This window comes from Podarcis erhardii (assembly GCF_964252035.2).
Source record: "Podarcis erhardii genome assembly, chromosome: 7".
Taxonomy (NCBI): domain Eukaryota; kingdom Metazoa; phylum Chordata; class Lepidosauria; order Squamata; family Lacertidae; genus Podarcis; species Podarcis erhardii.
This window is the reverse complement of record NC_138511.1, coordinates 64643955-64671863: the sequence shown is the minus strand read 5'-3', so window position 1 is coordinate 64671863 and position 27909 is coordinate 64643955. Positions and strand designations below refer to the sequence as shown.

Genomic DNA, 27909 nt, shown 5'->3' with positions numbered 1-27909 from the left:
GGAAGGACCACCATGTTAAGGAGCAACTTGGCATTAACTTTATTCTATCTTCAGTATAATTTTAAGTACATAAGAAAGGTTTTATTTCCACAAGCCTTGGGAGAGAAATACAAGTCACAGGACAGTTTCAAAATAAAAAGAAATTGCATATCTTTTGTTAAGTTTCATTTTAGTGGGGGGGGGGGGAATCATTAATGTGGCAAAGAGGGAAATAAGATATGCATATGCTATCCAAAAACACTTATGATTCTGGTGCGCAGGCAACTCCCTTTGGTGGGTCAGTACAGTACCATGCCTTTGGTCTTGGCGCAAGCACTGCAGTGCCATGCTAACACACACACACTGGCCTTCCGGTGGAGAAGAAGCTGAGCGACAGAGAGAAGGACAGCCAGAGAAAGTCTTCCAGACTCTACAGGGTAAATAAGCTTGGATGGAGGATTGGAATGAACTTGTGCTTACAAATAATTAAATACTGGACCTGGAATGAAGAAGACTCATCCCTCCCTAAAAAAAAGAGAGATGGGCTCCAAGGAAAAACCTGTCCTGGAAAGCCTGGACAATGCTCAGTTGCTCAGAAGAGGGACCCTTTGGGCACAATTTTCCCTTTAAAGGAGGGCTTGAATGGAAGTGGGTGAGCAGTAGTTTTCTAGCCGCTGGACACACTCCTGGAAGGGGCGAGTGGGGAGCCTGTCCCGTGGTAGTCTTGTGGCACCTGTAACTGAGAGGTCTCCCCCAACATCATGGCACAACACAGAATTTTACACTGAGCACGTAAGGGGGAAAATGGGGAGGTGGGGTGGGGGGAGGAATGCTATACATGCACCAGTCCTTATGGTCCAGCAAAGCCATTCCTGGAATCTTTGAACAGCCCCAATTAGATTAAACCGAATGAAGTCAACTCCCTTGTACTTCCCCCCCAACCCACACCTTCCAGATACACTGTCACACACACATAGCACTGGGGACTCTATACCCTGATAACTCGCTTTACTCCAAGAGGAACCATCTTCCTTTGCTTAAAATGAAAGGGGAAGAGAAAAACCTCTAGAACCAAGTCCTTGAGATACTGGCTCCAGGGAGCACAAAAAGAAAGGCCAGACAGAAGCTGATTGGTGATGCGGGTCTGCCTGACCAAGGGGAAATGCCACACTTTCCTGCTGATCAATTGATAGAAGCAAATGATTCTGCCACCCTACCCCAAATCCTAGCCTGAGGTATTTTCAGTGACGGCAGGTAGGCAAAGTCTCTCGGGGAGAAGACAGAAGCAGATTGAGAGCGGAAAAGGTACAGGAAAATCTAGAAATCATCCCAAAAAAAAGCAGATTTGTCCCACAGCAGTGGTGGGGCGAATGTCGAGCGCCAGGTCAACTTATCCAGCTATCTCCGTGACAGTGGTGACTAACTTCTGCCCGTTCCACTGTGTCTTGAATTGTTCTGGGATTGGGAACTCGTTCTAGGGGGAAACAAAATATTGGAGTCAGTAACATTTACATGGAAGTGACTTGCAGAGACGTACAGCTTTCAAAGCCTCTGTGTGCTCTCTGTCCTTTAGTACAGCTACACCTCTAACACAAAAGCTTACTGCCATCACAGGGAGAGCCTTGCTGGATCTGATCAAAGGCCCATTTAGCTCAGCATCCTGCTTTTCAGGAGCGGCCAGCAGGATGCTTCTTGGAAGCCCACAAGCAAGGTACTAATCTGCCTGGCTGCTCCTCTCCCCCTCAATAACTGGCATTCGGGGACAACACTGTCTTGAATGTAGACCTTCCACTTTCATATCTTGTCTAAATGAGCTGCGTGCCAGGGGTGGAGTCATGAGAAAACTGCAGAGGCGCCTAATTCAGCAACAAACCTATTAACATCCCATTCAATATATCAACTTAAAAAACAGAGCAAGTACCAAATTAAGCCAGGTCTGGGAATCTCCAGCCTAAGGGGCTAATTAGATCTGGCACAGGTGCTATTTTGGCCTGCAAAGCCATGTCCCCCTACCACACACCTGACTTCAAATGTGATGTCAAGTAGATGCAGCTGCCAAAGCACAACTGGGGCCCTTAAAGTATACTCTAGGATGCTCAGTGGCAAAGGAGGCTTGCTGTCATGCCCATCAGCTGATAGGTGGTGACAGCAAGCCTGGTAGGATCTGCAATGCAGCCCGCCACCCATCCAAGAGGGGCATGATGTTGGCACCAATCAGCAGTAGCTTCATTTTTTAAAAAAAATTTTTTATTAAGAGTTTTGTTGATACAGTAGAGAAAAGACAGAATAAACAGATAATAGACAGAAAAAAGAACAAACATAAAATTTAACATCTTATAATACCCATCTTTTCTTCATCTTTTGGACTTCCTCACATCTCCCGCTCTTGCGTTCCAAATTATAAAACTTTAGCCAGCAACTTGTCACCTTGTTTCAATTCTTATTATACACATTTCCAATGTTTTGTCCCTAACTTTGAATATTTTTATCTAAATCTTAAATACCTAATTTTAACACAATGTTTATTCAAAATTTCTTTTTTCTCGTAAAATTCACTCATTCTCATAATCTTATCAACTAACTTTATGGGCCCTGTTATTTTCAAATCTCTCATCCTTCTTAGCACTCATATAGTTTACAATGTTTTTGTAGATAGTCCTTGAATTTCTTCCAGTCCTCTTCCACGGTTTCCTCTCCCAGGTCTTGGATTCTGCCGGTCATTTCTGCAAGCTCCATGTAGTCCATCAGTTGCATCTGCCATTCTTCCAGCGTGGGCAAATCTTGAGTTTTCCAATACTTAGCGACGAGTATCCTTGCTGCTGTTGTTGCATACATAAATAATGTTCGATCATTCTTTAACACCCCCTGGCCAACAATGCCCAAAAGGAAGGCCTCTGGTTTCTTGGGAAAGGTATACTTAAATACCTTTTTCAGCTCATTATATATCATTTCCCAGAAGGCCTTAACCTTAGGGCAAGTCCACCAGAGATGAAAGAACGTTCCTTCAGTTTCCTTACATTTCCAACACTTATTATCTGACAGGTGATATATTTTTGCTAGCTTGACTGGGGTCATGTACCACCTATATATCATTTTCATAATATTTTCTTTCAAGGCATTACATGCCATAAACTTCATACCGGTGGTCCATAACTTTTCCCAGTCAGCAAACATATTATACCCAATGTCCTGTGCCCACTTTATCATAGCTGATTTAACCGTTTCATCCTGTGTATTTTGTCTCTTTCCTCCTTCGATCTCAAAGTAATCAAACAGTCTCTGGGCTTATCTTTCCTTGCTACTCTTCCAAGTGTAAAAGCAGTCACAATCTTAAAATCCTTTTCTTCCTCCAAAGCCCAAAACTTGGAAAATTCTTTTGTCAGGAACTCAATTAAATTCCCTTGTTCAAGTTCTGGTATCGACCTCAGTCTCAGATTATTTTCCCGATTCCGCAGTTCAATCATAGACAAATACGCCTGCTGTTCACCAACCAGTTTGTGCAGTGGTCTTACCTTTGTTCTAATTCTTCAACTTTTTGGCTGGCTTCCTCAGCCAATTTGCGGTTTTCTGCAGTGGTCTCAAATAACCTTCCAATTGATTGAGTGTTCAAAGCAACTTGTTCAGTTAATTTATTTACACTGGCTGTAATTTGATCAAGCTTAGCCGACTGTTCATCCACTTTCTTATCCAAAGCTTCCAATTTTTCAAAAATTTTCTCTAATATTGAGCCAGTTCCTCCTGCAGCCATATCTTCTTGCTGTAGTTGCTCAGTTTCTTCTTCCTCTGGCAGCAAAACAGTAGGGACAGATGATCTGCACGGCTGTGAAGTTAAAGTTAGAGTTGTTTGTCTAGCTTTCGCTTTAGCCGCTCTTGTTTTCCCAACGCCACTCATTCCAGTTTTGTCTGCAAGTCAAGGTCAAGCTAAGTTGTTCCCATGGGAATCCAGCAGCCCAACAGATAAACAGTCAAACAGGAGGAAAGGAAAGAGAAAGTAAAGTCACTTGCAACTGTAAAACCAAAGTCCTCTAGAGGGAGTTCGGATATATCTTGAGGGAGAAAGCTAATTTGTTAAAATTCAGTTAATTTCCAGGGAACCTTCAATTTTTCCTGTAGTTGACAGAGTTGGTTTAAAAAGCACTGCAGTTTCTCTAACAAGTGCCAGAAAAGGTGTTTCAGTGTAGCAGACCCACAAAAACTCAGATTGTAACAGCCCAGAATTACAAAGTGTCAAATTCTGCAGTCTGACAGATCTGTTGGTCAGGCAGCCCAACTACCTGGGCTTCTCAGTAAGTTGTAATTCCAAAGGAAGAGGTGAAACACAGTTCATTTAAAAAGTAAGTCACTTAAAAGAAGTTAAGTCCTGAATTTGTACAAATGCAGCTTCAATGGATGCACAGATTAGTTGTTTTAAGCGCCTCTTCAAAGGCTCCAAGCATCAAAGTCCTTTGCTTTTGATCTTTAGCAGAAGCGGAAGACGGACTTCCTGTTTTACGTCTCCCGCTTTTAGCCGAATTTATAACAATTTAGTTCCAATTCATACTGTTTTTTCTTACTCACGGGTTGTTGCTTTTCAAAGTCCAATATTTCCAGGAAAAAAGGTCAGCGCTCACCGACAGCAGCTATGCGGCTTCACTCCCCAGAAATAGCGATCGACTCACAGCGCCGTGATACCCCCTCCACGGTCAGAGGCTCTTTACGGGGTCCCTTCTCGTTTTCAGGGGCCGCTTCTGGCGCCCGCCGAGTCCCACGGCCACAGGCTCTTGCTGCCTGTGGTTTTTCGGTGCGGGTCTCCGCTTCGCCGTAGCGGACGACCCGTTTCTGCGGAGCTTCCTCCTCACAGCGCGAGGAGGGCCGCCATTGCCGTTCGCGCCGCCTCCGGAAGTCACAATCAGCAGTAGCTTCAAGCCCTGCTTGGCTGGGCTTGGAATCTTTGTAGTGGGGCTTGCCATGCTACAGAGAAGAAACTATTCATCTGACATAGTGATACCAGGTTAATGCAGGTGGGCAGGGCCCGTTCCACCTGTCAAAGTCGCCTGCTGAGGGTGAGGGACTGCAGCATTCAGCCTGTCAGGTGGATCCAGTTCTCCACCCCAATATTAAGCTCCTTAGAGCTGTGCTTCTTGATTCATGCTCCTTAATCCTAAAAGTGTGGTGCAGATGTACATTGATCCCAACCACTGAAAGCCTGCCTGCCTTATTAAGCCTGGGCTTCTGAAAGCCAGCTAAAATCATTTTGGCAACACAGCACTTCAGCCTGGTGACTTTTGACCACGAGCTATCCCAAGACGGCTTCTTCCCAATATCAGCAACAACCACCACCCACAGCAAAGTGGCTTTCTCACAGCATCTGATTTCTACGCCAAGTAACCTGAAGGAAACTTACAAAATCACCACTGTCTGTAGGAACGAGGACGTTCATCTCTGAGGACTTGGCACTGACAATCTCACATTCTAATGAGTTCTTGCTCAGGTAGACGTGACAACCGTCTGTCTTGTTGATGGAAATGGTTGGCACTTTACCCAACACCTAGCAAGAAAGGCAAGGATGTTAGACATGGCTAGAGCAACTACCACCCTACAAGTCTGAAAGAAACACAGGAGTTCACTTCTCCTTGTTCTGAAAATGTCATTATCAATACTCTTTATATGTACTCTTTATAATATCATATATAAATAATACATCAATGAAGACAATGGATCCATCAATAACACATTCAATTATCAATAAATCATAAAACAGTAGTGTGGTGAATCTTATGAGCAAGGGAAACAAAATTCAATATGTTCTCTTTTCAAGCTCTTAGTGGCTTGTACTTCAAGTGCCACTTGCTCTCAACGTGAACCTAGCCTGGATGCCACATCATCTTTGGAGGGGCCCTTCTTTGTCTCACTCCCAAGATGGCAGGACCCAGTAACCCAAGACTGGGGTTTCCACAGGATGTAATTGCCCTTCCTTGGAACACCCTCCATGGAGAGGCCTGCCCAGTGCTAACTTTTCAGCACCCGTTGAATACCTTTTTATTCATCCATACCTTTAAAAGCTGTGCTTAATCCTACAGGTTGCCATTTTAAAACATTTATCCTAGCTGTTAGTATTCTGTCCTTTGCCATTTTTAATGCAGATGATAATTGTTGTACAGGCAACCCCCTCGCCCATTTACACGGGGCTTACGTTCCAAGGCACTGCACAGTTAAGTGAAACTGCAATTGAAAAAGCTGGCAAACACGCTGTTCCACCCCTTTCTGGGACGTTTTTGGGTCACTTCTGGGTTCGGAGCAATGTGTGTGTGCATGGGCTGAGGAGCAAGATGGGTTTCAAATTCTGTTAGGGAATCTGAAGACCCTGAATCCCTCCTCAAAGACTACTTCTTCTTGCTCATCTGTTTAAGGGTTCCTGCTCTTCAAAAGAGGCAAGGCAGAGTGAGGACCCTCACGAGGTTAAGGGAAAGCAAAACTGGCTGGGGGTGAGGGAATGAAATTACCTGAACTTGGATATCCCGACTGTTGATGATCTCAACAATGCCCACCACATCATCGAACACCAGACCTAGCTTCTTGCAGTTATCTACAAAATAGAGGGAAAGAGAACAGAAAGGACCATTAAGTACCTTTTCCAGTGTGGCTGAAGAATACTTCAGCAAGTCCTGATTTAGCCACCCATCCATTGGGTGCTGCAAGGTAAGTCACGACAACAGCACTCCTCATTTGCAATGCAAGGGTAATTTTGGGAAAGTGAGAAACTAGGGGGGGGGGGGGGACGACTCCATGGGGTTTGGCTTCACACACCAGTTCCCCACCTATTATCAGGAAGACCTTTGTGGTGAACCCTGTTGGACTGAGCAGGATTTAACTCCCCTCTTTTCAGCTGATGTACTTGGGAGGCGTGGGGTGTTAAATCCTGCAGGGAACTGGTGTGTGAAGCCAACAGCGAATTGAACCAGAGAATTGCACCCACCTCCCTTGGAGTGGCACGAGCTGATTGGTGGGCATGAGTTGTTGGTTTCTTCTTTTTTTAAAGCCTCCCACCCCAGCCCCAGCCAATAAGAACCTACCCAGTGTGATGGAGTTAATCTTGCCCTTGATATGGAGTGTACTGTTCATGCACTTGTAGACGTAGGCCACCTGCTTCAGCTCTGTGTCGCTGATCACCAAGTTGGAGGCATTTTCTTGGTTCTCCTAAAGAGGAAGGGGAAAAACAAATGCCGCTCATTCCAGGCCCTTCCCTCCTCGGATACGCGTATGACCTGCAGATGTGCCTGATGGACAGCAGTGTGCCAGCGTCTCCTTACAAGACTCTCTTACTCAGGTCAGGTATGGGGAACCTCTGCCCCCCCCCCCCGACTCCAGTTCTCATCAATGGCCATGCTAGCTAGGGCTGCTGTGAGCTGGAGTCCAGCACCCAGAAGACAAAGTTTCCCTCCCTCCTTCTTTTAATTTATTAAAACAAAGACTAAAGGTGCTGCTTGAATTAACTGGACAGCAGACTTTAATAAGTACTCTTAAGAACTGCAGATGACGTGCCTCTTCTAAGATGCTGCCTGCTACAAAATGCATGCATGATCTAAATGCAAAATACAATTCAGATTTTTTCCACCTTCTCATATGAAATCTCAAGTTATCCATGGCAGCAGGGATTCTTTTGCGTGGGACCCTTGTGACGCCCCAGCCCCTCAGAACTCACCACTCTCCATTTCTTGCCTTCCAGCTCCAGCACAGGAGGCTCCTTCTTCGCAGGCAGTTTTTGGGAGGCGCTGACAGGACAGGCTGGCTTCGGAGCCATGAAAGGCTTTGGTCCCGTCCGCATAGGACCACCTGGGTTCTTCAGCGCTGGGTTCTTGTGGGTCTTCATCTCGTCCGACACGTGCTTCAGGCCTAGGAGGGAAACCACCATTAACGTCCACCTTGAAGATGCCACCAGGTTTAAGAGCCGCCCCTCAGCCATGACCAGCAGCTACTCTTCCCCACCCAGGCGCTTCCATTCTTGTGGCAGCTTTGCAGTGTGGGAGCATCGCAGTGCAGCTCCTTCCCACACCACTTATCAGCAGCCCCAGGCACAAGCCTTTCCCACGCTTGAGTCACCCTTTCTAAAGCTTCAGTACATCTGACATTACCCCCAAGCAGAGCAGAGCTGCCGCTTCTCTACCACAAGGGCAATGTCAGAGCCGGGCCCAAAGAGCCGCTTCTTACGAACCAAGAACTTCCCCCTGAAACCACCACAGCCTGCATCAGACCACCAGCCATTTGTGCCTTGTAGACAAATTTAGTTCCCATTTCTAGCTTGACACCAAGTGGTTGGCTTCAGTGCTGCTTTTACTCAAAAAGCTCAAAATGAATTTCAACGTGGAAGTCTAGAAACCAGGGTTTATAACACCAATGTAATGTAATTAAAACAAAATGAATTCAAAGTAAAATTGCTATAAGCCTCAGGAAAAAATCCCCTACTACAATCGTATCGTAATGTGTCATACGCTGCTTTCCCCCCAAAAAATGTGTCGCTAGAGCTGTCATTTTCAATAAAGAGCCCCACAAACCAGGGTCCATAACCAAGATGGTCTAGTTCTGCCCATTCTTCTCTCTCTGGCTAGCTAAAGGGCTGTCAAGTCCTCAATTCTTAGAGACTTTTGTTTCTAAATAGCAGGCACAGACACTGCAGCCTGTGTGGAGTAGTAGCGAGTGGAGGGCTGGACTCTTGACCAGGCAGTCCTGGGTTCAAATGCCATCTTGGCCAAGGTGTTTTCCTCTTGTCTAATTGACACTCAGCCTAACCTACCCCACAGGGCTCTTCCAAAGCTAAAAAAGGATGATACACACTGGATTTAGAGGAAGGAGTGGGTACAAGTTTTAACCATGTTAAAAACCATCCCACCCTAGGAAGGAAATCTCTCGCTCCCATCTGCTGCTGATCTAGATAGCCAGTAAAAGGGCTATGGAAGAGTGAAACAACTCATCACATTTTTAAGGTTTAAAGATGGTTACAATACATGCAGAGCATGCCTGTAATTTTATCCTTTACAAAGCAGTCTTTCCTCAGCTTACATGAAAACAGAGACTCAGTGCTCCTAGTGGTATGTGATGCGAGATGTCCCTTTCTCCCCTCCCCTTATTTTTGCTTCTGTCACTGGCAGTCATATGATTGGTATTGCGCTTAAAATGATCCAATAAAATAGCTTTAAAAGCAGGTTCAAGTTCTTGACGGTTCAGCAGGCACCCCATTTGCATCCAGAAGCCAAAAGCAGTGGCTTCCAGAGCCGCAGGGAGATCTCTGCATTGGCTTACTGCATTGCAGTATGTGCAATTTACACACAGCACTGTCCTCCATGCATGCCCTCCCCCACAACTACCTGCAACCTAATTGGTTTCACTTGATGCAAAGAAAAAAATAGGAATTAATTGGCTTAAGGAAGAGTATACTGGAGATCAGAGATTAGCTTCAACTACCGTATTTTTCGCTGTATAACACGCACCCGACCATAACACGCATGTAGTTTTTAGAGGAGGAAAATCCGTAGGCATGCCACCCGTAGGCATTCCCTCCATAACACGCACAGACATTTCCCCTTACTTTCTAGGAGGAAAAAAGTGAGTGTTATGGTGCAAAAAATACGGTATTTGTACAGGGCCTGGAGATTCCAAAAATTAAACTCCATCAATTCCCCAGAAAGGCAGTACAAAAGCTTTCCTCACTATATTTGGGTATCTTGAACCATAAAGGTAAAGGTAAAGGTACCCCTGCCCGTACGGGCCAGTCTTGACAGACTCTAGGGTTGTGCGCTCATCTCACTCTATAGGCCGGGAGCCAGCGCTGTCCGAAGACACTTCCAGGTCACGTGGCCAGCGTGACAAAGCTGCTCCGGCAAACCGGCACCAGAGCAGCACACGGAATGCCGTTTACCTTCCCGCTAGAAAGCGGTACCTATTTTTCTACTTGCACTTAATTGTGCTTTCGAACTGCTAGGTGGGCAGGAGCTGGGACCGAACGACGGGAGCTCACCCCGCCGCGGGGATTCGAACCGCCGACCATGCGATCGGCAGGTCCTAGGCGCTGAGGTTTTACCCACAGCACCACCCACGTCCCTAAACCATAGGTCTTGAACCATAGGATACATAAAATTAAATCTTCTGCATATCATCAACCCTCATCAAGCCCAGCATTGGAGTCCTCTAATAATAATAGTAATATTTTTATTTATTTATACCCTGCCCATCTGGCTGGGTTTCCCTCGCCACTGGGTTTCCCTCTTGGCCACTGCAATTCCCAGAGTGCAGATTTCTCCCATCTTCACTAACCACAAAGGTATTTTATGGACCCACTTCTGCTACCTCTACTCCTCATTCAAAACATTCAGGTTGCTTTCTCCAAGGAAAGGACATTCTCAAAATTCATGTTTTGCACACTGAAGTTGAGTGGCCTGTTTAGCAAGCAAAACTGGTTTAGGGAATTATGACCCAAGGGTGTTTTTTTTTGGGGGGGGGGAGGGGGAATTCCTCAAAGGGGTTGTCATGAATCAGAATGCAAGAAACTGGAATCTAGACACAACAGAACATTCTGTACACTCAATGCATCAAAACACACTAGCAGAATTAGCCATGCATTTCTGCCGTGTCAGTGAAAAGCTATGCAAATTCACTTTTAAGAACAGCTTGTGAAAACCAAGATGACCAAGAAATCCTCTAGGGCCATCTGCAACAAGACCATGGGTACAAATGCATCTGTATGGTTCAAAAGATGGGACTACGCTGGACCTTGTCCCCAGATACTGGAGCGAAAGGACCCCTGCAGATCACAAAGGCTTTGTGTAGAAGGGTTGCAATTTCTATCCCAAGTGAGTTTGATTAGAGCACAGCCATTTGCTCACCTTGCCATTCCATTAACTAATTTCACCTACCGGAAGTGATAGCCTCTCCCTGGTTGATCTGGGCAAAAAGTGCGGAACGGGTTGCAGGGTCATCTGAGCCAGAATTTGTTGAGGTGGGAGCTGGAGGGGGTGGAGGGCCAGGTGGCGGGGGTGGGGGGCCACCAGGAGAAGGAGCTGCTGCTCGGGATCCATTTCCTGAATCAGTTAGAACAGGTCCCTGGAAAAGGGGATGGGACAGGAACAGAAAACAGAGAAATGTCAAGAATAATAAATGCAAGAGTTCTGTGGTGCCTTGAAGATTAGCATTCAGCCTGTACTCACCGTTTTGCTCCAGGTCAGCCCAGTGGTGTGATACTCCTTAATGTACGCCTGCAGCTCTGTCCAGATACTCAGATAAGCTTTCACCCAGTCCACATGCTTCTTATCTCTAGGAGAAAGAGGAGCCAGGCAAACTAATTGGTCTAGGTAAGGGGGGATATTTGAAACTCCACTTGCAACAGGAGCCATAGATTTCCTACCCTCCTGCTTTGCAGATGGAACTTTTCACAAACTGACTATTCAGAGCTTTCTGGGAATTAAACCCTGCACTGCCCCCCACCAGTACTCAGGTTCCCTCATTTTCTACGCAGTCACAGCACCATCTCTCTCCCTGCTCTTCTGTATGGTTTCATTAACAGCATTCCAAAACTTTGCATCTCAGTAGTCCTATTCACGGTAACTCCACACCCTTGCATTCTTATTTTCCATGAACTGTCTTCATTTCTTAGCATTCCCTTTTAAAAGTGGAGCCCGCCTTGAGTGGCCGAGTTTAAGAACATGCCACTCCCATTCAAAAAATGGTTAGCCACCTCCTGCTGTTAGGAATCTGAGGGAGAGGAGTAATTTTTTTAAACTAAGTGACGCAAACATTGGAAGGTTGCCGCCTCCCTTCAAAATCCTCTGCTGCTGGCAGCACCCCATGGCTCCCCCTCCCAAAGAGGCAAGCAACACTTACACATCTTTGTACTCCTTGAGGATCCGGTTGCTATAAAACATGGCTGCATCAGTCATTTCCTTCACGTAAGGGCCTGGTTTGGGAGCCTATGAGAAGACAGGGAATCATTAGAACGTAAAAGTTCTCGCGTTTGACCCAGCAGCTTTCCAAACCTACCAGAGTTATTTGGAAAATGACCCTCTGAGTGAAATAGTTTAAGGACCAGAAGTCAAGCTTGCCAGGAGGTAGTGGGCAGAGACACCATCCCCAAACCCACAACAGTTTAGGACCTCCCAGATAACAGAGGCAAGGCCGGAAGTGCCGTTTGAAATCTTAAAACTGCATCTGGATGAGAGAAAATTAGGTGACAAGGACTAAGTAATCTCTCAGGAAATACAAAAAGAAACCAGAAGCTTATGGGCACAAAACCACCAACTTATTGTTAATTTCATATCATTTTAATGGCAATGACTTTCCCCTAATTCAAGGGTGGGGAACCTGTACTCCATCACCTCGAGGGCCACAACTACCTTTGTCCACAATCTCTGGCTACACTGGCTGGGAATCCAACAGTATCTGGTGCACCTCAAGAATCCTCGGAAGTGTAGTCTGGAGGGATTGTTGAAGCTTGTGTTAAGAAAGCCCTGCCAAATCATACAAAACTACAATTCCCAGGTTTCCCCTGGGGAAAGTGAATGACTAGATACACTGCCAACTAAAACTGCCCATGTGAGAATGGTACCATCAGGGGGGAAATCATGCTATCTGTGCAATATTTTCCTCCTAGCATGTGTCCATGTACAGAAATTGAGAATGGCTGTATTTTAAAAACAAAGCTACAGACATAAGAGCAGTTTAAGGAGCTTCAGGGAGGCCTGCTGGCCCTTTGAGTACCAGAACTGAAGAACAAGTTTTGACAGAAAAGCACCAGTTCCTGAGCCCTTACCATGGCGACCCAGCCTAATGCAGGGATGCTCTCACTAACGGTTGAGAGGTGATTGAAGAGTTTGCTGCCACGGTTCTTCTCCCGGAAGTTTTGGACCACCTGGATCTTCTCGGATATTGGCTTCAGCACAGATGAGAAGTTGTTCTGCAACAACAAAATTACAGAAGATAAGCTGAGCAAGATGTGAACTGCTTAAACCTGCTGGTCTCCCTTGCCTTTGCATTCCCTGCCGTCATTTAGATTGCCTGCCCCTGTCAGTGGACAGATTTGCACATAAAGCTAAGTCAGGGTTTGTTTGATGATCCAAACCCTGCCCAGCAACCTAACTATGGTTTGTTTACTGTCAAACCATAAGCTGAACCATGGTTTATTGTTGACCTACAAACCTTGGTTAGCTTTTTAGCTATGGCTTGGCATGCTGTGTGAAACTGGCACCCTTCCTTAACCATGGTTCCACCCCAAATGCTCACAAAGCTACAAGGGCACAAGGCAAGAGCAGCTGGAAAACAAATCCTGCTTGGAAAAAACAAGTCATAGTTAAATCATGACTTAAGTTATAGTGTTGTGCTAACCAGGCCAGTGACAGTATTATCCATGTATTAAAGATGCTGGGAGAAAGATGATCCTAATCTTCCTCAAAGGTGCTCAAGATGGTGTATAGAGTCCCTATCCCCCATTTTAACCTCACAGTAACTCTGCAAGGCTGGTTCACACCAAAGAGAATGAATGGCCTAAAGTCACCCAGCATATTTCACAAGTGGTTTTCTTGGGGATAGGGGAGGCATGTACACCACCTTGAGCTCCTTGGAGGAAAAGCAAAATATAAATGAATTAAATACATTTACCTATCACCTTTGTCACAGCAATCAAGCATTTTTTGTAATTCAAAATGGCAAGACACAAGAGGAAAATTGAGCAAGGAGGGAAGAGGAAAATAAGCAAGTGCCAGGTAGCAATTGTTTCACTGTGATATATAAGTTAGTTGACTGATCCATAGTAGGCACTTCTGGGGAAGGAGGAACAAAGTAGCAGATAGGCCAGGTTCTGTACATCATGTAGTCACGCAAGAAAGGAAGGTACTACTTTCCTACCAAACCCTAATTCCTTCTCCTGGACAGGAAGGTGTTACCTACCAACATACACACCTGGTACCACCATTTGCTAAATCCTGTTTAGGATTCACTCTAAATTTATAGATTTTGGCTTCCCGGAAAATGAGTCCTTGTCTTGGAACAAGCACTTGCAATACCCCAGCACCCATGAAGCCATGCCATGCTGCCTGCAAATGGTCTCACTGTGTCCTGCCATCTGGAGGTCCTGCAACTTTCTTCCTATCCCTGAGGTGTCTGATCTGTGGTCCTCCGTATCTTGTTAGATTCGAACTCCCATCAGCCCAAGCAAACAAGGGAGCCAGTAGTCAAGGACAATGGGAGTTCTAGTCCAGCAATATCAGGAAGGACACAGGCCAGCCATCCTTGCCCTATGCAAATTAAGGGGATGGGGTAGAAAGCTTTATTACCAAAAATGTCTAGTGGGAGAGGGTACCCCACTCCCTGACAGTAAAGGAGTTTTTGGCAGTAGCAGACTCTTTCCACCTCACCAGCCACTGTGTGTGTGTGTGTGTGTAGCTTTTTCCTCCCATGCAAGTCAATGGAGCAATTTTTTATTGGGAAGGAGCTGTGTGTGAGAAAGAAAAAACAGAAAATACAGAGCATGCACCACAAAGTGGGGGTGCTTCGAAAATGTGGTGACTGACGACACCCCCACAGCTGACCATGCCCACAACCCTTTTTAACAATCCCAGCCTGAAAGCAGATGGGAATCCCCACTCAGAAGACCACTTTTTATATCCTTTGGAAAAAGGAATCTAGTTTCCAGCTGCACCTGCCCTTGAGCTTCACTGCTGAAATACCAGGGGTTTCCCCAGACTTACCGCTGTGGGTTGCTGGCACTGAGATGCTGTCACCAGGAGAGCCCTCTCTGTTATCAACCCTGCATGGACCATGTCAGCCTTGGAGGAGAAGAGGATACCAAGCGGCAAAAGGGGGAAAAGGTGCGCATGAATTAGTTGCATATATATTGCTAATGGGGTGGTAATATACTGACAAAAAGAGCACCAGCTGTATCCAATGAGGACTGTGCTGCACATGTGACGGTCAGTTTCATATTAAGAGCCAAAAGCTCTGAAGTATCAACTGCAGCAGCTTCACAGTAAGACCGACTTTCTTCTGTATGAGTTTGGGACGCCTGGAATATGGATAAGAGTGTGCATTTTCTAGTTCCCTCCCTATACTGTATACTTGATACTCCAAAATCACTCTTCCATAACGCCAATCAATTTGATCAGCCCCTGTTTATTCAGGCAGTTTTATTACTTTGTTTTAATCTTCTTCCAAGTGTGTAGAGTGGGGCACAGGTCTCCCTCTATCTCAACCCAGTTCATCCTTAGCACATCAGAGAGAATGTGATTGCCCAAAGTCAACCCATGTGTTTCATGGCAAGGGGGATATTTCAACCCAAGTCTTTGTGATCCTAGTTCAAGACTGTAGCCAGTGCAACTTTTCTAGAAAGAGAGGTGCCAGAACTCACCATGAACTCTTATAATGGCAATGGTGCCCACCTGAGAGGTGCCAGAACTGAGTTCCAGTGAGTTCCAGGTGGAAAAAAGCCCTGACTGTAGCCACCTGTTGGATGAACTGCCCTTTTAACAGCTGCTGGTATTGGTTGTTTACGGAGAAGTAAGAGTGATTTGGGGCATTGCTGGTGTTTTTAAATAGACTGACAATTTGTAGACTTTTGTTAGAGCCATTATAGCCTGTGGTGTGAACGAAACTCTCCTTGTGCACTACAGTCTCTGGCAAAAAATACTTGCATGGTTTTGAGACACTGCCGAAAATAACTCCCTGCAAATGTGTACACATAGACTATGGGGGGATGGATGGGCAAACCACAGATAAAACATTTACTGCACCACTTCCAACTCTTGGGGGGGGGGTGCAGATGGAACATTAGCCAGCTACTTTCCAAACCTAAATTTTGAGTGCAGCAAGCAAATGTTCTCCCCAAATACGAAGGAAGCCTGAGCCTTACGTGTTTTTGGACATCACCGCCAATTTCTCTGCTGATCTTCATGTATTCAGCTACTGGACCCGCCAAGAGTGTGTCAAAAGCCTGTACATGCTCAGCTATGTCTGTAGAGGAATGCAAGCAAGTCAATCATGAGAACCGAGAGACAGCAGATGGATTTGGTTTGAAACATTTGCAAGTCATGTTTTGCAGTAAGCATCTGTCCTCCACTCCAGTCCCTCCTTTCCCAGCCGCAATGCACAAAGCTTTGGCAGAGCACTCTAGGTTTATTAAAATCCTTGCCTGTTAGCACCCAAGTCTTGGCTCTAATTAGATTTTTCACTTTTAAAAGGAAGCAGCTGGACTCTAAGTAAAATGCCAGTATCATTGCTGACACCAGAGTAATGTGACGCCAACGTTTAGCTGCTGAGGGTTGACAATTAGGGAAATTCACTTCCTCTTCCTTGCATATCCCAATGTGGTTTACACAAAGTCAGCTGCATGCACTGACTTTCCTACTAAGTGGGAGAAGTTAAAGTAATTCATCCTGAATACACTGGTCAAATCAGGGCCTCTCACCTTTGGAAAGGCCATCTCCACAGCCGCCCTGCGTGCCAGGGCCATGGGACATCATCTCCAAGCGGCCCACAGCTCTCTCCAATCGCTCCACAAGACCGTGCAGCTCTGTCATCTCTCAGCACCTGCAAAGTTAGACCATACATTTAGAGGAAAGCTTGACGGAGCCAATATTAATATAGATTTAATCAAAGGGCAATCTTGTACCAATCTCAGACTGAAGTGAAGAAATGGCAATTGAAGACTATTTACTTACTCTTGCTTACCATACCTTTTTTGGGAACAACTCCCTGCTGAAAACAAACAAGGTCCTGGCCAGAAGCTCTGGGTCCACCACCCAACAATTGTAAACAAAGATAACTTCCCATTTTACCTTTTTTGGTGCACTTATTTAATTGCAGGTGCTACACTGTAACTAGTGCCCCCAAATGAGTACAGTATTCTGTTCCAAAAGATCCTGATCCTGAAAACACAGCGGCCTGTCTCTGACCAAGTCATAGTCAGAATAGTCCCCCGGAAATCATGACTAACTTGAGTCCATTCATTTCAATGGGTCAACTCCAAGCATGACTCAGTATCAAAGAATCATAGAATTTTAAAGTTGGAGAGGACCAAGAGGGTTGTCTAATCCAACGCCTTGCAAGGCAAGAATCGTTTTGCCCAACATGGTGCTCAAACCCACTGAGATTAAGAGTCTCATGCTCTACTGACTGAGCTATCTCACAGGCTCTGAGTTGTAGTTGAGTTGTGTGTGCACTGACACTACAGGGGTAAGGTACGCATGTATTTTAATGAGCCCTGGACACCGCATGTGTGTCACAACACCTACATTATCAGGAGCTGTGCAACAGGCAGACACACAATTCTCTGACCTCCAACAGCCACTGGCTATCTTGGTTTGTGCCCTCTAGTATGGAAAAAGGGCTCAAGGTGAGCCTAGGCCATGGGCCTGGGCTGGTGATAGCAATACAGACTCAAGGCTACAGTGAACACAAGACCACCCCAAGTTTCATCTAGAGCAAGACATGGTCTAGATTCAGGATATGATGTGAAGGCACATGAGGCCACCACCTTGCTGAGGATAAGTAGGCCTGGTCTGTCAGTGCCTGGATGGGTGTCCACCTGGAAACCACGTGAATGCCACCCTGGGTCCCATGACAGAAGATGGATGGGATATAAATGGGAAGAAAAGTAATGCAGCAGCCTGTTTCTGGATGCGGACAGCCTGATCCTTTCAAGACCCCTGCAGAGCCTGAAAACACCATCGAAGCCACCCAGTCCCAACCATGGCGGACAAATTAGCATAGGAGGCCTACTACACGGGCCAAGACAAGCCAGCTGCCCAAGATAATGAACAATGGTATCCCTGTTCATGCTTTTGCACAGGACCTTGTTTTCCAAGAAATGCTGAAGGAGAATGGATTTTGGCACGCGAGTTTTGCTAGCTGCCTCCTGTTACAGGAGCACAAAGTCTGTCTGTAGCCTTCTAAATGGGAGACCATTTCAGGCTTGCCTCCCTCCCTCCCCAGTGTGATGGGAAAGCCTGGAGAAACTGGCAGCTACTTTTTTTTAATCGCTTAGGTCATTTGCACAATGAATCACAGCCATCATTTGGAGCATGAATCACCACCCCAGGCCAAGAGCAGAATTCCCTTATATGCCTTAAGAGCTCAGAACGAAGCCAGGCAACGTTTCACTTTGCAATCACTGGCTGTGGCGCAGGACATAAAGGAGGGGGAAACACTTGCTCAGCTATACTCCAGGCTTCTTTGCACCTTATATTCCAGGCGGATGCAATTAGCTGTACAGCAACTTTGCAGTGTGTCTGTGCAGTACTCATGGGGGTTGTGCAGCTGCCCTTTCAGGGTCCAGTCAAGACACCCAAGCAAAGCGTGGAGAAGCCAGCAGCTTAACAAAAGAGTGTCTGCGGTTAGGGATGACCCATATTTCACAGCAGCTGTCAGTGGAGCAGTTTGTGCTGTGCTGCAGTCCATAACTGCCATGGGAAGCGACAGAGGCAGGGCCAACAGAGCACAGCAAACAAACAGTATGTCAATTATGACTAGAAAGCCTGGAAACTTAACCGTGGTTTATATCAATATTGTATTTCTGTTTGCAAGTTCTGCTGAAAGAGAGAGAAAAGAAAAATTGTTTTACGCACACTCACGACTCAGATACTTTTAAGAATCATCAAAAGACCCACTAAAGACACAACTGAAGTCCGATGCAATGTTATCCTTCTCCCCACACACGTTGGCCTCAAAAAAGAGGAAGAGGACAGCTTGCTTCCTGGAACAGACTGCTCTTCTTGACTTCCCCTTTACAGAGGGGCAATAGCGGCTCCTCAAAGGCTCTATCTCACCCCCTCCCCTTCAACTAGATCCCGTTTGCATGCAACCCCGACACTTGTTCACACAGCAGAGGGCAAGCTGCCTCTCAGAGTGCAAGAATGAACAGAGACATACCTCTTTGACATCAACAAATTCAACAGATCACTGTTGTTGAGGGAGGAATTAGAAGATTAAAGGTGGAATGTGAAGTAGCACCAAGGAGGTTGCTCCATTAGCACAAACATTTCTGTTTGCCTGATAGAATGATCTCTCCTCTCCTCCCCAGGAGCTGTTCTAGGTGGTTTTCCTAATGCCCCTCCTCAAACAGACCTGGTGGGGGAAAACCCTACTGCACTAGTGGGAATCCTTGCATTGACTTTCACTAGCGTACTGGGTTGAATCCAGCCCCAAGTACCCTTCCAGATTTTGCATCCAAACTTACTGGACACTAGGATAGAAAACAAGGATACCAACCACAGTCCATTCTACCCAGCAGAAGGAACCTAATTAAGTGCTTTGCTAAAGAGGGGTGAAGGTGAAGGAACAGTTTTACTCTGATTTGTTCAGAACTTTGGCAGCTGAGCACTCCTGGGAGATGTGCCACGGCTCAGTGGTAGAGCAGCTGCTTTGCTTGCAGAAGGTTGTAGGTCCAATTCCCAGCACCTCCAGAAATTGGTGAGAGAGACTCCTGTCTGAAACGCCAGTAAGCCAGTACCACTCAGTGGAGACAAGTACTTGGTCAGATACAACCATGGCCTGAGCTAAGCCTGGAACTGTCACCACACACACATCTCAGATGCTGGAAGGAGAGTCAGATGTTTTTTGAAGTTGGGAAACAACTGCAAAGCAGTTCTGACTTGTGCTTACAGCTGCCCACATCTGGAAATGATGCAACCTATATGCATAGTAGCTTCTCTTTTATGTAAAGAGCTGTAGGACTTTTCTGACAACTCGGCTCACAACTCAGTAGCTTTTATATGGGCCTGGCCAGATATTCATACTAGCTTTCCCAGGCTTGGATGGCCTCAAAGAGGCAAAGAACCAACTTACTAGAAAACAGGCCTTCTAGCCTGTTTACCCAAAAGCAATCCGGAGGTACCATGAGTGGATCTTTAAAAGCCCATGCCAGCAGTGATAGGATCTCAGACCCATTCATACCCCTTCTGGAGACAAACACACACAAACATTTTACTCCACTTTATGATGATAACCCATCTAACAAAACGTGGGACCTTCCACTGCTTCTTCTGCTTTAGGCTAGACTACTTTCAGCGATGGAATTGCAAGCTGTCACGCAAGCCCAACTCAAACTCTGCATCAAGAAGTCACGGGAAATGGGAGTTACAGCCCAGCAACACCAGGCTCCCCACCACTACTCTATAGCATCATCATCAGAAAGGCAGGATATGTGCTTCCATCTGCTGAATTATATGGTTAAAGTTGAGAGCAGCCAATTCTAAAGCAGCTGTAAATGGGTCAACATGAACAGTCATCTTGTCCACAGCCAGACATCAACAGGTTGATGTTAAGTGCTGGACTTGAACTGGGGAGACCCAGATTTGACCCCCTATTCAGCCCCTAAGTTCACTGCATAACCTGTGCCAATCATTTGATCCCAGAATTACCGTATTTTTTGCACCATAACACTCACTTTTTTCCTCCTAGAAAGTAAGGGGAAATGTCTGTGCGTGTTATGGAGGGAATGCCTATGGGTGGCATGCCTATGGATTTTCCTCCTCTAAAAACTATGTGCGTGTTATGGTCAGGTGCGTGTTATAGAGCGAAAAATACGGTACTTACTTGTGCAAGTGCTGGAAGGATGAAATGGGGCAACTCCAAATAAACTTACTCGAAACAAAGGCTTGCAAAAAAGCCTGATCTGGTTTGCCTGTGGTAAGTCGGCCACAGAAGTTCCTAAAATTGATTCTTTTAGGCCACAAGCATCTAAATTAGGTTATGTGTGGGCGGGCAGTCTAGTAAGATTTTCATAGGCCAGTACCTTGTCAGCTTCAGTAGGTGAAAGCTTTTTTGCTCGCCCATAAACTTTAATGCAGTGGTCAATCTGTTTGCGAGGCTGCGCAGAATACAGAATACAGATGTAAGTCACACGAGGCCGCCCTAGCTGTAACCGGCCCATCCATTACACTAAGATTTATGACACAGACCCTTAAAAATTTCCAGTCTAACAATCACAGGCTAAATCTCCTTCATTCCTAGTTTTTCCATTTCATGAATAATTCTATAAAAGAATGCAGGAAGGGGGTGGAGTGGGATTAGGGTAATAATTGGTTCTGTTTCTTTGTATGCATCCATTTGAAGAGAGTACGAAAATCAAAATGCAGCTGAACATCTTTGCTACAGGCTTTTCTCTGCGCTGTCTGAATATGGTGAGACTTTATAGACATTTCAATAGAAGAATTTGTTTGTAAGTGATTAATGGTTAATGGAACAGACAGAGGTGCCGTTCTGCTGCATTCCATATGGGTCTGATCGGATTAGAGCCCCATTACCCTCTCTCTGATTGCATTTCAGATATAGGGATTACTTGCTCCTTGAAAGCTTAGAAGCAGAGTGGCTTCTAACCCAGAGGAATCTGACAAGCTGTTGCAGGTCTGTCTGCGGTGGAACATGAGGCCTCCTTGAAGTGGACCACTAAGAAAATAAGTTCCTGATCATCAAGAAGCTAATGCCTACTTCCAGAATGTCAGACTTCCCTAGTTCTCCCTTGTGGTCTTCCAAGAGATTTTGCAACATGCAGACCAAACATAGCTGAAGCCGGTTCTCAAACTACAACTCTTGGAAATATTTATATTCTTGGAATTGTTTATAAAGGCATTGGTCCTGGACTCAGCTTAACTGCTAGTGATACATGCTCTTGTAGAAAGATGATGAATTCATAGAAGCACATATCCAAGCACCTCTACATGAAATTTAGGAAAAGCATGGATACTGAAAGTCAGCATTAAGGAAACAAACAATGGTTAAAATTCCAAGGGTACAAAAAGAAACTATGTCTTCCGAGGGCATCTATAGGAAGTCCAGTGAGACCTGCAAACAGAAAGCCATGGAAAATACCTAAGCTGTGGTTTTGTCAGCGCACACGCAACAATGATTAGCCAATGCAAACTATGGTTTGCAAACACACTTCAAAGCATGTAATATAGTTGTTAACCTCTAAACTGCCAAAGGACTGTTTTTACTTCAAAGCATGGTTTCACGCCCAAATTTGTGGCTAGCCTTTAATTACTGAAACTTTAGATATTGAGACCCACTGCTAACAGAAAACAAGCCACATTAAACATCATGACTGCATATGGATCAAGTGGTTCAACATATCATTCATATCTGGTTTTATTCTACCGTAAGATGTCTCTTCACTGTAACAGAGTAATTATTTCAACCCCTACATCTACTGCCAAGGAGCTCTTACACAAGTGTTACTCAAATACTAATATGCCCCTCAAGTACTCCTGATTCACTAAAAGTGCCTGAAAAACAAATATGTTCTGTGGCTGGGGTATGGTTTAGAGGGTTTTGTTGCCTGGGGTTGCACGCATTGTTTTATTTAATGTTTGTGAATTCTTTTGTTATGTTGTAATTAGTCATTTTTCCATTTTGTATGCCACCTTGAGCATGGTTTCATAGAATCATAGAATCATAGAGTTGGAAGAGACCACAAGGGCCATTGAGTCCAACCCCGGTTTAAACTATGGAACGATGGCATACAAATAAAATTATGTGTGTATGTATGTAAAAGGTAAAGGTAAAGGACTCCTGGAAGGACTTCGGCCTTTGAATGCTTTTGTTGCAACAAGTACTGTAGCTCAAACTGGTATAGTAATGTTGCCTTCAAGAACTTTAGTATGTGCAGTGGGAGGTGGGGTAGTGGAGAATAAAGCCAACTGGATTCGGTTTTTCTGTCACAGTATAGTTTTTAAGAAGACACACTTTAAAATCTTCCAAGCTGCATTACTTAATATCGCAAGTGTGTAATTGATGCATGCAAAAGATGCTCACTAGTATTCCACATCTTAAGATCAGATGATAATTCATTACCATTCCAAAACACAAATGCAACGACTACACTCCTCTTCTCCCAAGTATAAATTCTTGACATGGGGCCTCACGCACCTTGCCCAACTCTACAGCCTGCCTTGCTTCCGTTATCAACCGCATAAGCAAAAACCACCAGACATGCTTTGTTCCAGAAAGAGAAACTAAACCACATTTTATTACCAAAGCCGTGCTAGGCAGTGACCAGCAACAGTGGAGAAACAAAAGGAGTGTAACACGAAGCCAATATGCAGAAAGAGGGCACCACCCCTGAATTGCATTAATGCACCTAACTTGAGTACTCTTTTCCCATTTATGCCAAAGCCATATGTTTACTAGAGCTGACAGCAGGATTCAGAGTCATGCTAGCCGATACTTGCAGGAAGCTTGAAATGCCCATTGAACACATTTCACATCAGAATGCATCTAAAATTCCCTGGAGCAAATCCTGTTGACCTGACAATCGCATGAGCAAATCTCATTTATTTACCTTCATGGGTATATATGGTGCTATACAGAGCAATGTTTATTTACAAAGTAAGAAACTTCTCTGTCCCCAGTAGTCTGCAGTCAAAAAGTTTGCAATGGGAGAGAAAGAGAGATTCCTGTAATGTGGGATGATCTGAGCATGTATGGTTTTGCAGGCACAGACTTTGTTCCAGCTGCAAATACTTAGCCTTAGTTTCAGTTGGGGATAAGTATGTTGGCCATTTCTTTCTAAAGACAACATACTATAGTTATTAATGTAGATATTTGTCACTCAAGCAGTTAAGTAAAAGTCAATATTCACACAGTCATTCATTCCTAATCCTTTGTAGATAAAATCATTAAAAACCCTTGAGAGAGTCAAGGGTCCGGGGAAAAAGAAGGGTCTTACAGATTTGAAGAGCAAGATGGTGGGATGTACCCTTTTGTAGGAGACAGCTACAGTCAAACCTCAGTTGTCGAACATAATCTGTTCTGGAAGCCCGTTTAGCTTCCGAAACGTTCGACAACCGAGGCATGGCTTCCGACTGGCTGCAACAGCTTCCTGCACTCAAGCGGAAGCCGCATCGGATGTTTGGCTTCCGAAAAACGTTTGAAAACTGGAGCATTTATTTCTGGTTTTTTGGCATCTGGGAGCTGAAACGTTCCAAAACGGAGCCTTTCAGGATCCAAGGTTTGACTGTATAAGGAGCAGCAAGAAAATGGCCAAATTTCAAGGAGGCGTTGGCAGGAAAAGTTCCTAGAAAATTGAGCTCACAGAATTTTACCAGAGATGCACAAATGAGTCACCAATACTTGTATTTTTTTTACCTCACTTGTACTGCATCCCTTCTCCAAAGAAGTCAGCATAGCATACAGAAGTCTCTCTCATTTTATTCCAACAACCCTGCAAAGTACGCCAGTCTGAGACATAATAACGAGCACAGGATCATCCAGTAAGCTTCATGCTTATTTTTACATTTCTATCATGCAAAATCAGTGTATATAATTATAAGCTCTTGCTGTGCCTGCAAGATTAAACACAATTTTTTACATACAGGTTACAAGACCAGTCAAGAGAATCTTGCAAGCAAGTTTCGATATGAAACATTTCTGTTACTCTAGAAAGTCTGATGTTTCTTACAGTTTAGGAAAGGGAGTGCCAATGAGATGGTGCCACTACAGGAAAGGCCCACGGTGTGGCCGCCATCTTTTGTACTTAAGCCGAAGAAGAGGATTAAGCAAACCATCAGTCTCTCTCATTATGCAGCAGGACAACTAAACCCAGGCTTTTCCAGTCCAAAGTTCAATTCACACTCCTCTAAACAACTCCTTTGAAGAGAGAGCCCAAATCCACCAACAGCAAAACCTTCCATTCCAACACATTACAAGAGCCTTTGACTGAACGAATTACAGGCTGCTACCAAATATTAATCCAGGAAGTTGTCATAAAGCAATCTGCGTCTATGTCCTGCCTTAATGGAGGACATATGTAAGTAAATCTCTTTACATTAAACTAAGTTTGGTAGATAAGTGCACCTGGGAATCATCATTTCTTCTCATACAACTATGCAACTGGTTTTCACTTGGCTCTGTTATGTCTAGTTAAGAACCAGAAACAAACAGTACTAGCTTCCTCCTCTCTCACTCTCACATTTGTGCTTACCCTTGGAAGCATGCATCTCACGCAACTGATGACTCAGTGGAGGAGGATCCTTGGCCAAGAGTTCCTGACTAACTGGGAAACACAGCAGTTGGGAAGCAAAGTGTCTCTAGTGCCAGCGTGCTGCAGAGAAATGGGCAGAAGTCTGCAGCTTCCTTAGACCACAGGGCAAAGGCTTCTATTTTACAATGTCAGAGCTCTTCTGAAGCTTGGATTGAGGACACTAAATATGCATCTGCTGGCATGTAGCCCCTGCCCCAAAGGGAGGGGGAGGCAATTCAATAGCAATTACATTTAGCATAGCTGCCCTGCTGAATTAGACCAAGGGTCGGCTAATCCATCATTTTGTTTCATCAAACCACATGCCTCTAGGAAGTTGAAAAGCAATGTATGGAGATATCTCCCCCTCTTTATCCCCAGTTCCTGATATCCAAGTGCACAACTTCTGAGCCAACCAGTCCCAAATATCTAAGCTAGTGGCCACCACCCTATCATGAATTTTGTAAGTTAAATATGTTTTTGTGTTTGTCCAGAGCCTACAGCCAGCCAGACACATTTATACCTGCATTGCTTTTTTAGATTAGGTTATAACATTTTAAAAACAGGTGTTAAAAAGTTAAAGCCCATGACTATGAGGAGAATAGGGCCGGTTCAAAATTATTTTATCTCAGGCATCAAAGACCAGGGCAAATAGGCACACCTTCAGCATACCATGGAAACTACATTGTGAAGGTGCAACTCACAGCTTAAAGTCAGCTTATGCCTAGCCACCATCAATAAGACAAGATACTGACTCCCAATTCAATCCCCAAGCTCCTCCTACCAAGATAAAACCTTACTCCAATTCGCACTATGCCTCCAAAACCAACCCAAATCTTTCATGGAACCAAAATACACTTTTGTATTCCACCACTCATCTGCAAACCACCGCCTCCTGTTATTTTCATGCCCAGCTAGCTCTCTCATCCATCACCTCTTCAATTCACAACATGACAGACAAGATACCCAGAAGAATTATTTATGTTTACTGTAGCCTATCCACAACTGGTTGGCAGTTGGTTATGTAGTATAAATTAATTCCTGCTGTAAATCTGCTTCCTTCTTTCAGGATCAGGCACAGCAAACCATTTTATGGCTCCTTTTAACCCCCAATACAGTTACAAACTTTCCCACCATACCTAGTATATGGGCTCCTAACCTGAATTCCAGCTATACTCTTTCCATCAGAAGGTGCTTTTCAGACAGTATATAGACTTCTCTCTTTTCAGAATCACACACACGAAAGCATACTTCCTACTACTAATAATTAATATTGCACACTCTTCACTGTAAGGTCCAAGGGTGGGTTACGTCTAAAAAGATAACACAGTACAATAAAACAAATAAAACAAACCTGCCCTTAAGTACGATACTATACAACACAAGACACCAGATACAATGGGTTGAATTCAACATAGTGCTAAGGAGATTGTCTCTTTTTCCGCCCCCAACACGCTGTTCTAAGGTTCTCCCAACCCTCCTCTGCAGATATGAAGAGGGTGAAAAGGTGGGTTAGAGTTCCACGTTGGGCAAAAAATTCCCGCACTACAAGGGATTGGACTAAATGACCCTTGTGGCTTCTTCTAACTCTACAATTCTATTATTCTATTAAAAAAAACAGAGTAGAAGTCAGGGGAGTCCTGTTGCACTAGAATAAACCACTGTGCTACTTTCCACTAGTGCAACAATTTAGTTGAATATGACATGCCAGACTACAGATAGGGGAACACTAACAATAAAAATTCAACTGCCAAAGGCAGAAAAGAGATATGCCCTCAATAACCGCCTACAGCTGTAAATAGGTAGTGTATGACACACGTCTATAGAGAGGAAGTTGCAGTTTCGGGATCATTACAGAGAAGGGTCTCTGGTAGGCCATCACCCTCCTCACTGCCAAGGGTTCAGCCCGCCAAAATCAAACAGGATGTGTTGAAATTGAGCATCCTTACTCAACCTAGCGCGCACACACACAGAAACACTTCGCTACACAATTTGTCATAATTGACTGTGGCTTGCTAAAGTTCTAAAGACAAATCAAAATGCACAAAGCATACTAGAAAACAACTGCTGTTTCCATAGCTTTCAGAGGTTTTCAAATTCAAATATCCATACCCTTTAACTCCTGGTGAAGCATTTAAATAATAATAATAATAAATCCCCCCCAAACCTTACAAGGGTGACCAGACCTCCAGCTACACAGAGCCAAATAATAGTCCTGAACAACTTAACAGCTCGCCTTGTCACCTTAGCCACTTGACACAGCAGTTCCTAAGGCTGTAATTCCCATGCGCTCCCGAGCGTTAAGCCCTCTCCACCCAACGCAACTTTCTCCGGAGTAAACACACACATGACTGCAATGCAACTTAACAACATGTTCAAAATCCTCCCTTACAATAGGCAAATACCAGAGATGACAGCGACCTGAATCCCAGGGTCGTTCCTCGCGAGGATAAACCGGACTGTCAAGCATGTGGCAGAAAAGCGTCCCTTCCCCAGAAAATTAGCGCAATAATTGGGATTATTCTTGACTCCATCCATGCAAACACTCTCCGCCCCTCCTCCCTGTCCCCGAAGTAGCACCTCAGACACTCGTTGCTTCAGCCTCCCCCCCAAAACCCTTTCCGACGTGCATGATACTGACCACTCAACCCCCGTCCCCTCCTTATCCTCCTCCCCAAACACCTCAGTCAAGCACAGGCTACCCTCGGGCGCCTCAGCTGCTGCTGCCTTACCTCGCTCAGCCACGCAGGGTGTGTCTCTCTCTCTCTCGCTCTCCCACCCACTCACCTCTGCCCAGCTCGCCTCTTCCCGGCTGCTCCACTTCCGCCTGGAGAGGCCCAGTAACCCGACCCGCACCACTTCCGGCCTTACCGGAAATACGCTCGCGAGGGCTTGTCTGCAACTAGAAGAAGGCGCGAGAGACGGCCAGAGTGAAGGAGGGGGCGGGAGCGGGAGGAGGCGGG

At 45.1% G+C, this 27909-nt stretch overlaps 1 protein-coding gene across 2 annotated transcripts; it reads right to left on the bottom strand.

The window, feature by feature from the left end:
• Positions 1–15: 15 nt before the first annotated feature.
• CAP1 (cyclase associated actin cytoskeleton regulatory protein 1) lies at positions 16–27886 on the bottom strand. 2 transcript variants are annotated; one of them, XM_081871709.1, is made up of 13 exons: positions 27734–27886; positions 16400–16521; positions 15845–15945; positions 14688–14765; positions 12755–12898; positions 11830–11915; positions 11157–11262; positions 10866–11052; positions 7661–7851; positions 7032–7155; positions 6462–6544; positions 5363–5506; positions 16–1453 (listed from the first exon to the last, which is right to left on the bottom strand). In XM_081871709.1, exons 2-13 carry the CDS (start codon positions 16509–16511, stop codon positions 1370–1372), a joined length of 1440 nt encoding a protein of 479 aa, XP_081727835.1. In that variant the 5' UTR covers positions 16512–16521; positions 27734–27886; the 3' UTR covers positions 16–1369. The 2 variants fall into 2 exon arrangements, with proteins under 2 accessions (XP_081727835.1, XP_081727836.1); XM_081871710.1 differs by having other exon boundaries at positions 27679–27811.
• Positions 27887–27909: the final 23 nt, after the last annotated feature.

Excerpts from the sequence above, each read along its gene's own strand:
- CAP1 (XM_081871709.1), bottom strand. The coding sequence starts at position 16,511 with ATGACAGAGCTGCACGGTCTTGTGGAGCGATTGGAGAGAGCTGTGGGC. Across the intron at positions 14,766-15,844 it reads GCGGTGATGTCCAAAAACAC|GCTGACATGGTCCATGCAGG; the intron begins GTAAGGCTCAGG and ends TTCTCCTCCAAG. Across the intron at positions 7,156-7,660 it reads AAGGCAAGAAATGGAGAGTG|GAGAACCAAGAAAATGCCTC; the intron begins GTGAGTTCTGAG and ends CTTCCTCTTTAG.